This window comes from Ovis aries, chromosome 10 (genome assembly GCF_016772045.2).
Source record: "Ovis aries strain OAR_USU_Benz2616 breed Rambouillet chromosome 10, ARS-UI_Ramb_v3.0, whole genome shotgun sequence".
In the NCBI taxonomy this organism is placed as follows: Eukaryota; Metazoa; Chordata; class Mammalia; order Artiodactyla; family Bovidae; genus Ovis; species Ovis aries.
In genome coordinates, this window is record NC_056063.1 from 71,125,249 (window position 1) to 71,138,327 (window position 13,079).

The following is a 13,079-nucleotide window of genomic DNA, read 5'->3' on the forward strand; positions in this document are numbered from 1 at the left end:
AGAACGTGTGGATGACGTTTTCATTGGCGTTCTGAGATGAAGAAACTGAGGTTTAGTCTCTTGTCCGATGTCGTCAGGCTCCTGAGAGGGACTGAGCTGCAGTCTGCTGCCTCCAGACCCTCCATCTGACTCACTCACAGGCTGAGCTCTGGCCCAGGTTCCTGAGATTTTTCTCTGCGAAGGGCTGGGGCACTCAGACCTGCCTGTGATCACGTGGGCCCAGGCCTGGGCACTTGCTTCCCTAAAGGGGTTGTGGACCCTTTGGGGTTAGACTGGGCTGAGTTCCTATGGGTCTGCATTTAAAATGTAGGAGCAAGTGTTTTTTGTTTTTTTGTTTTTTTTTTCCCCTGTGAAAAAGATTTAAGGTTGAATAGTGAGGGAGGTCTTGACTATAGAGCACTGGCACGTGCTCTGAGCCACTGGGTGATTTCCACTGTGATTCGGGCCATTTGGATTCCGTTCTTTTATTTTCATGTTTGGAAAGTGTTCAGTCCTAATGGAAGAAGACTTGCTTTCTGGATGGAATATTCCTCTGGAATATTGCAGAGACTAATGGAGGCCATGCTGGCATTCATTTTTTATCTAACATTCTTTGGGAACAAGTGTCTAGTAAATGCACTGTGGCGAAGATTACCTAGAATCTATTAGTTTTGTTGTTGTTGTTGTTAATATTTACATCATTAATTATAATCACTCAGAAAGCTAAGAATGTAAACATTTTTATATGACATAGATCCCTCTCCTCCCATTTCTACATAGCATTAAAATAGTATTTTAGTTCAGTAGAATTTCAGAATCTCAGTATTACTCAATTGTTTTTTTTTTTATGAAACATGTATATAATTGTTAAGCTGAGTTTTATTAAAAAGCCTGGACTCTGAGGGAGAGGGAGAGGGTGGGATGATCTGGGAGAATGGTATTGAAACATGTATACTATCATGTAAGAAACGAAGTGCCAGTCTATGTTCGATACAGGATACAGGATGCTTGGGGGCTGGTGCATGAGGATGATCCAGAGAGATGATATGGGGTGGGAGGTGGGAGGGGATTCAGGATTGGGAGCTCGTATACACCTGCGGTGGATTCATGTCAGTGTATGGCAAAACCAATACAGTATTGTAAAGTAAAATAAAGTAAAAATAAAATTAAAAAAAAATGTAAATATAATCATGCCATAAAAACAACAACAACAAAAAAAAAACCCTTAGCTATGTGTACCTCCTTCAGTGGACTGCTTTTTAGAATTTTTTAAGCAGAGTTGGGTTCAAATTTGCTGCTGATAAATTTAAGAACCTGGTCGGATTAATTGATTTATGTTTATTTAATAATTATTATTGATTTGGTATTTAAACTGAAGATCTTTGACTGCTGTGTGGTATTTGTCTTATTCTTTTCAAAATATAAGTTTCTAGTTTGAAGCACCCCCATTAACATGCTTTTGCATACTGTACCTCTTACATTTGTAGGTGTATTCGTCAGGTCTTGAAGGAGAAGATCACAATCTTAGTGACTCATCAGCTGCAGTACCTAGAAGATGCAAGTCAGATTCTGATACTGAGAGATGTAAGTAGTTTCTAGAAGTCCGTGGAATTGCTAACACTCAGGTGTGTCCAAGGACAGACATCCCCGCAAGTCACTCTCCTCGCATTCATGGTAAACACCCTCTTCTCCCTGAGTTTTATGCCCTCTTCTCAGAGCTGCTGTTCATGCCTTAGAGGATGAATCCAAAGACCTGTAGCCCACCTGGCTCTTCTGTTCATGGGGTTTCCCTGGCGAGAATACTGGAGGGGGTTGCCATGCCCTCCTCCAGGGGATCTTCCCGACCTAGGAACTGAAACTGAGTCTCCTATCATCGAAAACTGTCTCATTGTCAGGCAGTTTCTTTACCACTAGCGCCACCTGGAAAGCCCAGAAATATCACTACTATACGCTAAGCCTACGCTCTAGGGCTTCCCCTTGTGGGTCAGTTGGTAAGGAATCTTCCTGCAATGTAGGAGACCTGGGTTTGATCCCTGGGTTGGGAAGGTCCCCTGGAGAAGGGAAAGGCTACCCACTCTAGTACTTTGGCCTGGAGAATTTCATGGACTGTATAGTCCATGGGGTCGCAAAGAGTTGTACACAACTGAGTGACTTTCACTTTCTTTCACATTCTAAGCTACATAAACCCTAGGTTACTGAATCATCACTCTTCTAATGAAATCTGTTAAGTGTAATGTTTATTTAGAACTTTTAATTTTCTTCTTCCATGGCTTAAGTCAAAGTGTATTACTTAGAAATTAGAGATACTAATACCTGTTGGTATCCAGGTGACTGTTATACCTAGTTTGCTTCAAGAGCATCTACCATTAACACGAGAAGCGAGGTTGGGTAGCCAAACACCCAGATCAGAGACGCCCTCTCTGCTGGTGTCGCCAGTTGCTGGTCTCCCTGCCCAAGTCTCTATGTGCCCGATTCGTGTGGGAGTCTGTGCAGCAGAAGGACAAGACCCTGCCTTCACGAGGCTTATGGGGAGGATGTGACAGAGAGAGAGGTAGGTGGGCTGACATCCTGGCCTCCCTGAGGAGCTGGTGCCTCACGGGGTCTGAGTAACATGAAGGTGGGGGGACCATGCAGTCACCAGGGGGAGAGGGTCTGAGGCAGGGGGTCCTCAGGAAGGAGCAACCTGTCAGGTTGGAGGAACAACAGGAAGACCAGTGTGTCTGAGGAGAGTGAGCAGGGGAATGGGAGGGAGCTGGTCTCTGAGCTGTGGGCAGGGACTGGAAATGGGATGGAAGCCTTGCACGGTCCAGAGCAGAGGAGGGATGTGATCTGATGTGGGAGTTAAGAGATTCCTCCAATGGTCACTGGAGGGGGTACAGAAGAAGCAGTTAGGAGTCTTAGTAAAGTTGAGGAAACAGAAGTGTGGGCTCAGGCTAGAGAGTCAGTTTTTAGAACTACTGTAAAGATGGCTGGATGGCATCACTGACTCGATGGACGTGAATCTGAGTGAACTCCAGGAGTTGGTGATGGACAGGGAGGCCTGGCGTGCTGCGATTCATGGGGTCACGAAGAGTCAGACATGACTGAGCAACTGAACTGAACTGAACCTAGTACTGCAAACTGAGTGACTTACAACAGCAGACGTTTATCATCTCCCTGTTCTGGAGGCTACAGCTCCCAAATCCAGGTGCTGGCATGGCCGTGCTCTCTCTGAAGGCTCCAGGGGAGAATCCTTCCTTCCAGCCTCTTGTGTTCACCGGCCTTCCTTCTGTTCCTTGGCTTCCGGCTGCAGCACTGTGCTCTCTGCCTATGATATGACATGGCCGTTGTCCCTGGTTGCCCCTGTGTCAGTCTAGGTGTCTTCTCATAAGAACATCAGTCATATTGGATGTAGGGTCACTCTGCTCCAGTGTGACCTCATCTTAACTTGATTACATCTGGAGAGACTTTGCTTCCAAATAAGGTCACATTCGCAGGTGTCATGTTTGAACTTATCTTTTTGAGGAGGGAGCACCATCCAACCCACAGCTCCTAGCATGGCTGAGGGTGGGCTGGAGATTAATGAGAGGTGTCAGACTTGGTGGTCATTTGGTGCTTCACTCCTTGGCTTTTTTACTTCTAGGTCTCAGCACCTTTGTTGTTAACCCCTGACTGTTCCACTGGCCCTTAGTCAGATCCCTGACTTCTGAAATGAATCTCTGCTGCAAGAAAGATTATTAAAATACAGAACCCCTGCCTCTCTGGAAGGAGTTTCATGTGTCAACTCTTTCTCTACTCCTCCAGAAGGGGCTAAGGTTTGCAAGGTCGAGAGCAGTTGATTTCATGTGCAGAGGGGGCGATTCTAGTGTGTAAACCCAGTGTGGATAGTGTTATGAGCACAGGATCAGTGGGCAGGAGAAAAACCTATTTAGCCAGTCCTAGATGTTTTGGGGCCCCCTTATTGCTTCCTTTGAGGAAACTACCCCCAATTTTAGTACTCACAAAACAACTATTTGTCTACTGGTGAGCACTCCTGGATGAGTTGGGGACCATCCTCACTGCTTGTCAGGTCCCTCTCTCACAGCAGAGAGGGGATGGCTGCCCCCTTGTCTCCTCGTAATTGTCAGCGCTTGACTGCTGAGTGAAATTGCTGTCTTTGTACTACCAGTCATTTAATTTGCACATTACAGATTTGATGTGGTGAATGGTGATTTCATTAAAGCTGTGTGTAAATTTTGCCTCCCAAGTGGAACAAGATACAGTACATTCTGCATAATTTTCTAGTTATACAGTATCTGACGGCACCCAAAGGCTTCCCTGTGTTTCTCCCAGTGGACCCCCTCAGGGGAGAGGGTGAGAGGGATCCCAGCAAGGGTCCTGGGCCAGCTCTGTCCACCTGAGCTGCCTCAACCAGAGCTGCTCTCATTTGATGAGTTTTGCATCCTGACATTTTTTCCCTCTGATGTTTTATTTGCTACTGAGTGAATCAGCTGAGTCTGGGTTCATGGGGTCAGAAGATAGTGAAACATCTGCACATTATTTTATATGACTTTGGAAGGGAGGGAAACTGTGCAAGGATGTGTCACATGTATTCAAAGAAAATGATTTGATTGGCTGTAGCTTAAGCAGTTGTCTGATTTGGGGAAGCCTGGTTGGCTGCTTGTGGTTGGTCATTCCTAAATTTTTTCTTGGACCTGAGTGCATTGATTCTGGCTTAGGTTTTGGTTTGTGGGCACAGATTGCCAAGGTTTAAGAGCCACCCCCGCCCCATAGCCTCCTTGTTTAATTACTTTATCAGGTGGAATATTGAATTTTCAGTTGGGAACTTGCTGTGTGTGGTGGCAGTTGTAGAGACCATGGAGATGCCTCTCGTGGGTTTTCTGTCCAGGGCTGGTTCCTGTTATCCCGGCCGTGACAGTGTGACAGTCACAGTGGGCAGTGAAGATTAATGAAAGACTCTCACCCACATGCAGATGTGCTGGGCCCCACCTCTGGGTTAAGTTTAAGTTTCTTTCCTGGAATTGTCACATGAGGCTTCTCTCAATCCCCATGTTGTCTAAGAAGACTGTGCTGATTCTCCCATCAACCTCTGTACTTCTTTCTTCCCCAGGTACCCAGGGTAGTTATGTCAATGGCCTCCATTTTTAACACATGAGCACACCTTTCTTTCATGTCCCCCAGGACCTAACACAGGGACAGGGTTTGGCAGAGAATGCAAGGCTCAGTTGTGTCCTGAGCTGACTGAACTAGATTTCTCCACAGGAATTCTAGACACAGAGATCATTTTTTTTCTTCAAAAATCATAATTTAAAACCAGATAACTTTTTTGATTAGTATTTAGGTTGATTTAATATTATAAAATATAAATTAATTTCTCTCAATTTTTTTTTAATTTTAGGGCAAAATGGTGGAAAGAGGAACTTACTCTGAGTTCCTGAAATCCGGGATAGATATTTTTTCCCTTTTTGAGAAGGAGAATGAGCAGTCTGAACCATCTCCAGTTCCAGGAACTCCCACTGTGATCTCTGAGTCTTTGGGTCAGTCTCCCAGACCCTCATTGAAAGATGTGGCTCCAGAAGACCAAGATGTGAGTTTCTCATCCTGCAGTGTTCCCGGGTTTGTCTACCCTTGGTGGTCTCATGAACCTTTAGTCTGCTTGTGACATCTTCATTTGTCCCAAAGTAGACCCTAAGTTCCCAAAGTCTTGTTCCATGGAATTAGTAGAATTAGAAGAGCATGAGGGGAGCAAGCCTGCTTGGGGTTCCCCTTTGAGTGTAGGATGGAGAATCTTATGGAGATCAGTAGTGGGTGCACTGCTATGAATTTTGGAGTGCATGTGGCTCACACTGATTGAGAACCCTTCAGTTTACCTTAGTTATACCCTACTCATGCTGGTGGCCCCTGGCTTCCCTTATGCATCCAGAGGATTAATGTGAAGACCCCCTTAGACTGAGTCCTGCTGTTGCCATGTTAAATCAGCTACTTTTCCTATATGTTGGAATGTTCTGGCACTGCAGGTGACTGATGGTATTATTTTGCCTCAGTGTCAGGTGGTTTGTGATGGGCCAGAGGTAATGTGTGCAAAGGACCTGACACATGGTAGACACTTTGGTATTAGTTCCCATCCTTTCTTACCCTTCAAGACTGAGAACCACATCTTATCAACCTTGAATCCCAGTAGCCAGGGTAGAGCCGAGGACGCACTAGGCTCCTGTGATGCTATAATGCATTCTAAGTCCTCCAGACAGAAATGAGAAACTGCACTAGATCTCCCTTAAAAACGTACACAGATATTCCCTTGATAGCCAAACCCTCAATATCCAAACCCAGGAGCCTGGAATGGTTCTGATAAGTATTCAGATTAGCTGTTCACTTTCTAAACTCAGGAATCACTCTCTGAAACTTAGGAACCAAATAGATTCAGATCATATGCTTGCAATGTGCTATCCAAACTTATACTACTCCAGCTCTCTCTGTGAACTCAGTTTACTATATTTGGCTGGTATTTTGAGCCCCAAGTATGTGTTATGTTTCTATCACTGAATGACACAAGTCATCTAGAGGGATACATTAGCTCCATATCATTTTGTGTGTTATCTTAGATCAAACTTCTGCATTTATACGTTAATTGACTTTGTTGTGTGTGTGTTGAGAGTCTTGATGTATTTTAAGCAAAACTATGCAACATTGAATGAACCCATGTGAATGACATATCCTTATTTCTAATAGATTCCTAGAAGTAGGATGGCTGGGTTCAAGTGTAAACACATATGTGGTTTGGCCAGATATCCCTACATCCTTCTCCGTAGGAAATGGACCATCCTGCACTCCTACCAGTGTATGAGATGTGTCTGTCTCCTACAGCTTTGCAGTGGAGGATGTTGCTGAGCTCTTAAAATTTGGGGTTCATTTTTAAAAATTTCATCTCTCACTGCCATTTTTCCTTTCTAGACTGAGAATATACAAGTTACACTACCTCTGGAGGATCATTTGGAAGGAAAAGTTGGTTTTAAGACCTATGTGAATTACTTCACAGCCGGTGCTGACTGGCCTGTCATCATCTTCCTTATTCTAGTCAACATCGCAGCTCAGGTACATAAGGGTGTTTATTTTGGTTTGTGCACTCAGCTTGATATTTATATACTATTTATACTGTATTTTATAATTATTTTTAAATATGCATATAAAGAGATTTATCTCAAAGACTTTGCTCATGCAGTTGTGGGCCTAGCGTGGGGAATGTGAAATCTGAAAGTCAGGCCTGCAGACTGAAACCTTAGACAGGAGCTGACCCTGATGTCTTGAGACAGAATTTCTTCCTCCTCTAGGAAGGTTTTGCTCTTCAGACCTTCATCTGACTGGACGAGGCCACCATAGTGTTGAGGGTGGTCTCCTCTCCTGAAGTTCTGATGATGGATTTGAACCACATCCACAAAATACGTTCACAGCAACATCTAGATGAGTGGTTGAATCACTGGAGACTGACCCAGCCAAGCTGACACCCAGAACTGACCATCACTGTACCTGTCTAGCTTTTGCTTTGAAAAAAATCTGAACATTTGTACTGTTATTACTGCCTTTTGAAGTCCACTTGAATTTGCATTGATGTACATTATATTTGGGGAGCAAAGTCGTCTAGGGAAAAGGGGATTTCTTTTAAAGATATTAACTTGTAAGATGCCCTCCCCTGACCTGTAATCATCTGGGGTGTGGGGCTTGATGGAGACCTGAGCCAGAAGGACCATCTCCATGTTCTGGAGCCTTCCCATCCCCCAGCCTGGTGAGTGGGGTGTGAGGCTCAGTGATGTCAGTGTGTGAGTGACTGTTGTTTCCTGCTCCAGGTTGCCTATGTCCTGCAGGATTGGTGGCTTGCATTCTGGTGAGTGATTCCTGGTCTGACCCAAAGTGCTGTGAAATCTACACAAAGCCCCTTTTCCCACAGAGTCAGGGGGAGAGATGGGGCAAGTTCAGCCTCCTCTTCTGACCCTGATGTAGTTTCCCTGAAGAAAGATGAAAGTTCCTGCAGGTGGTGTGTGGTCCCCCTGTGGTCTCTCTCCATGTCCCTCACTGTAGCAGCTTCTTCACAGACAATTCTTTTTCTTTTTTTGAACTTTTAATATTGTATTGCAATATAGCCGATCAACAATGTTGTGATAGTTTCATATAAACAGTGAAGGGATGCAGCCATGCATATATGCGTATCCATTCTCCCCCAAACTTCCCTCCCATCCAGGTTGCCACATAACATTGGGCAGACTTCCATATGCTATACAATAAGCCCTTGTTGGTTACCTGTTTTAAATATAGCAGTTTGTGCATGAGCATCCATTCTATCCATCCTTCCCCTTGGCAACCATAAGTTCATCTTCTAAGTCTGTCTTCACAGATAATTTTGAAAACTGAAAGTCATGATTCAGATTTTTAAAAGGGAGACATACAGAGGGCCTTGTGTGCTGGGAAACACTTTCCAGCATAAAATACATTTCTTGAATTGAGGTAATTTTTTTGGTGATATTTGTATAAATTTGATGTATATCCATAGTGTAATATTTTTTATTTCCTGTTCCATAGGTCAAATCTACAAAGTGACCTGTATTCTGGAGTATTAGTTAAAGAAGATGAAGATGTAGTGTCCGTTCTGAACTGGTACTTAGAAGTTTATTCAGGTAAAGTTGAGTCATCTGCTCTGTAATACCAGAGTTTAAGGTGCTTACAATGAGTCTGCATGAGCAAGAGGGCTTCCAGAGTAATTTAGTAATGTCTTAATAGATTAAGTATCTGAAATTACATTTACTCTGTGAATTAATTAGAATAGTTATTTTAAAAAAGATATACTAGAAGAAAAGAGGTTGAATGGGGACTCTTAATTTGGTCCATACTGGATTTTGGTAGTTAAACCAGGATTGAATATTGAGAAAAACAACCACTGGAAATATGTAGCTATTGTGTATTCTAATAGGTGCTTTAAGTAAATCTTATATTGCTGTATGGATGGGTAAGGGGATTAGAAATGGGAGAATGGCATTGAAACATGTATAATATCATATATGAGACAAATCACCAGTCCAGGTTCTATGCATGATACTGGATGCTTGGGACTGGTGCACTGAGACGACCCAGAGGGATGGTATGGGGAGGGAGGAGGGAGGGGAGTCCAGAATGGGGAACACATGTATACCTGTGGTGGATTCATGTTGATGTATGGCAAAACCAATACAATATTGTAAAGTCATTAACCTCCAATTAAAATAAATGAATTTATATTTTAAAAAAAAAGAAATGGATCCCCACCCTGTGGTTCAGGTTGTTCTGATTCTGTCTTTTATCCTGACTTTTATCGATCTTGAATGAAATCTTCTGGCAGCGTAGGCCCCAGATAAAAGCATTATTCCCTCCCAGGTATGCAAAGCTCCCATTTCCACACTGCTCATCTCCTAGGCTTCACTAATAACTTGAGAAGCTAAGCAGGGGAAGTTCAGTGTCTGGAATTAGGATTCCTTCTCTTTCTTACCTTGAGATCACAGTGTTATCTCCTCCCCAACTGTGAGATTAATTCAAAATTTGGCTTGCCAGACTAATATTATCATAACTGTCTCTATTCACAAGAGTATTTGGAATATATATAGCATAGCATTCAGTTCAGTTCGGTCACTCAGTCGTGTCCGACTCTTTGCGACCCCATGAATCGCAGCATGCCAGGCCTCACTGTCCATCACCAACTCCCGGAGTTCACTCAGACTCGTGTCCATCGAGTCAGTGATGCCATCCAGCCATCTCATCCTTGGTCGTCCCCTTCTCCTCCTGCCCTCAATCCCGCCCAGCATCAGAGTCTTTTCCAATGAGTCAACTCTTCACATGAGGTGGCCAAAGTACTGGAGTTTCAGCTTTAGCATCATTCCTTCCAAAGAAATCCCAGGGCTGATCTCCTTCAGAATGGGCTGGTTGGATCTCCATGCAGTCCAAGGGACTCTCAAGAGTCTTCTCCAACACCACAGTTCAAAAGCATCAATTCTTCGGCTCTGAGCCTTCTTCACAGTCAAACTCTTACATCCATACATGATCACTGGAAAAACCATAGCCTTGACTAGACGGACCTTTGTTGGCAAAGTAATGTCTCTGCTTTTGAATATGCTATCTAGGTTGGTCATAACTTTTCTTCCAAGGAGTAAGTGTCTTTTAATTTCATGGCTGCAGTCACCATCTGCAGTGATTTTGGAGCCCCCAAAAATAAAGTCTGACACTGTTTCCACTGTTTCTCCATGTATTTCCCATGGAGTGATGGGACCAGATGTCGTGATCTTCGTTTTCTGAATGTTGAGCTTTAAGCCAACTTTTTCACTCTCCTCTTTTACTTTCATCAAGAGGCTTTTTAGTTCCTCTTCACTTTCTGCCATAAGGGTGGTCATCTGCATGTCTGAGGTTATTGATATTTCTCCCGGAAATCTTCATTCCAGCTTGTGTTTCTTCCAGTCCAGCTACTATTTAAAGGATGTCTTTAACAGAAACTTTAAATGCTTTCTTTAACCATTCTTCTGTTGATGGATATTTAGGTGGCTTCCATGTCCTAGCTTTTGTAAATAGTGTTGCTATGAACACTGGCATATTGAGTACAGCACTTTCACAGCATCATCTTTCAGGATTTAAAATAGCTCAACTGGAATTTTAGCACCTCCACTAGCTTTGTTCGTAGTGATGCTTTCTAAGGCTCACTTGACTTCACATTCCAGGATGTCTGGCTCTACGTGAGTGATCACACCATCATGATTATCTTGGTCGTGAAGATCTTTTTTGTACAGTTCTTCTGTGTATTCTTGCCACCTCTTCTAAATATCTTCTGCTTCTGTTAGGTCCATATCATTTCAGTCCTTTATTGAGCCCATCTTTATATGAAATGCTCCCTTGGTATCTGTAATTTTCTTGAAGAGATCACTAGTCTTTCCCATTCTGTTGTTTGCCTCTATTTCTTTGCATTGATTGCTGAAGAAGGCTTTCTTATCTCTTCTTGCTATTCTTTGGAACTCTGCATTCAGATGCTTATATCTTTCCTTTTCTCCTTTACTTTTGCTTCTCTTCTTTTCACAGCTATTTGTAAGGCTTCCCCAGACAGCCATTTTGCTTTTTTTGCATTTCTTTTCCATGGGGATGGTCTTGATCCCTGTCTGCTTTACAATGCCACGAACCTCAGTCCATAGTTCATCAGGCAGTCTATCTATCAGGTCTAGGCCCTTAAATCTATTTCTCACTTCCACTGTATAATTATAAGGGATTTGATTTAGGTCAGAACATGAATGGTCTGGTGTTTTTCCCTACCTTCTTCAATTTCAGTCTGAATTTGGCAATAAGGAATTCATGATCTGAGCCACAGTCAGCTCCTGGTCTTGTTTTTGTTGACTGTATAGAGCTTCTCCATCTTTAGCTGCAAAGAATATAATCAATCTGATTTCAGTGTTGACCATCTGGTGATGTCCATGTGTAGAGTCTTCTCTTGTGTTGTTGGAAGAGGGTGTTTGCTATGACCAGTGCATTTTCTTGGCAAAACTCTATTAGTCTTTGCCCTGCTTCATTCCTCATTCCAAGGCCAAATTTTCCTGTTATGCCAGGTGTTTCTTGACTTCCTACTTTTGCATTCCAGTCCCCTATAATGAAAAGGACATCTTTTGGGGGTGTTAGTTCTAAAAGGTCTTGTAGGTCTTCATTGAACTGTTCAACTTCAGCTTCTTCAGCGTTACTGGTTGGGGCATATATTTGGATTCCTGTGATATTGAAAGGTTTGCCTTGGAAACGAACAGAGATCATTCTGTCGTTTTTGAGATTGCATCCAAGTACTGCATTTCGGACTCTCTTGTTGACCGTGATGGCTACTCCATTTCTTCCAAGGGATTTCTGTCCACAGTAGTAGATCTAATGGTCATCTGAGTTAAATTCACCCATTCCAGTCCATTTTATTTTGCTGACTCCTAGAATGTCGACGTTCACTCTTGCCATCTCTTGTTTGACCACTTCCAATTTGCCTTGATTCCTGGACCTGACATTCCAGGTTCCTATGCAATATTGCTCTTTACAGCATCGGATCTTGCTTCTATCACCAGTCATATCCACAAGTGGGTATTGTTTTTGCTTTGGCTCCATCCCTTCATCCTTTCTGGAGTTATTTCTCCACTGACCTCCAGTAACATATTGGGCACCTACTGACCTGGGGAGTTCCTCTTTCAGTATCCTATCATTTTGCCTTTTCATACTGTCCATGGGTTTCTCAAGGTAAGAATACTGAAGTGGTTTGCCATTCCCTTCTCCAGGGGACCACATTCTGTCAGACCTCTCTACCATGACCTTGGGTGGCCCCACGGGCATGGCTTAGTTTCATGGCAAATTTGGAAAACTCAGCAGTGGCCACAGGACTGGAAAAGGTCAGTTTTCATTCCAATCCAAAGGAAAGGCAATGCCAAAGAATGCTCAAACTACCGCACATTTGCATTAATCTCACATGCTAGTAAAGTAATGCTCAAAATTCTCCAAGTCAGGCTTAGCAATATGTGAACCGTGAACTTCGTGATGTTCAAGCTGGTTTTAGAAAAGGCAGAGGAACCAGAGATCAAATTGCCAACATCCATTAGATCATGGAAAAAGCAAGAGAGTTCCAGAAGAACATCTATTTCTGCTTTATTAACTATGCCAAAGCATTTGACTATGTAGATCACAATCAACTGTGGAAAATTCTGAAAGAGATGGGAATACAGACCACCTGACCTGCCTCTTGAGAAATCTGTATGCAGGTCAGGAAGCAACAGTTAGAACTGGACATGTAACCACAGACTGGTTCCAAGTAGGAAAAGTAGTACATCAAGGCTGTATATTGTCACTCTGCTTATTTAACTTATATGCAGAGTACATCATAAGAAATGCTGGGCTGGATGAAGCACAAGATGGAATCAAGATAGCCGGGAGAAATATCAATAACCTCAGATATGCAGATGACACCATCCTTATGGCAGAAAGTGAAGAGGAACTAAAAGCCTCTTGATGAAAGTGAAAGAGGAGAGTGAAAAACTTGGCTTAAAGCTCAACATTCAGAAAACGAAGATCATGGCATCTGGTCCCATCATTTCATGGGAAATAGATGG

General features: G+C 43.1%; 1 protein-coding gene across 2 annotated transcripts in view; it reads left to right on the forward strand.

Annotated features, from left to right (window-relative positions):
- Positions 1 to 13,079, forward strand: part of LOC106991387 (ATP-binding cassette sub-family C member 4-like) — a 589,015-nt gene that overhangs the window by 235,676 nt on the left and 340,260 nt on the right. The window contains exons 14-18 of one of the 2 annotated variants that reach the window (XM_042255004.2): positions 1,467 to 1,563; positions 5,357 to 5,545; positions 6,910 to 7,050; positions 7,800 to 7,837; positions 8,530 to 8,624. The exons of the other annotated variant lie outside the window; for it this stretch is intronic. Coding sequence (XP_042110938.2) covers positions 1,467 to 1,563; positions 5,357 to 5,545; positions 6,910 to 7,050; positions 7,800 to 7,837; positions 8,530 to 8,624 — 560 coding nt within the window. The remainder of the gene's footprint in view (positions 1 to 1,466; positions 1,564 to 5,356; positions 5,546 to 6,909; positions 7,051 to 7,799; positions 7,838 to 8,529; positions 8,625 to 13,079) is intronic. 2 annotated transcript variants of the gene reach the window in all.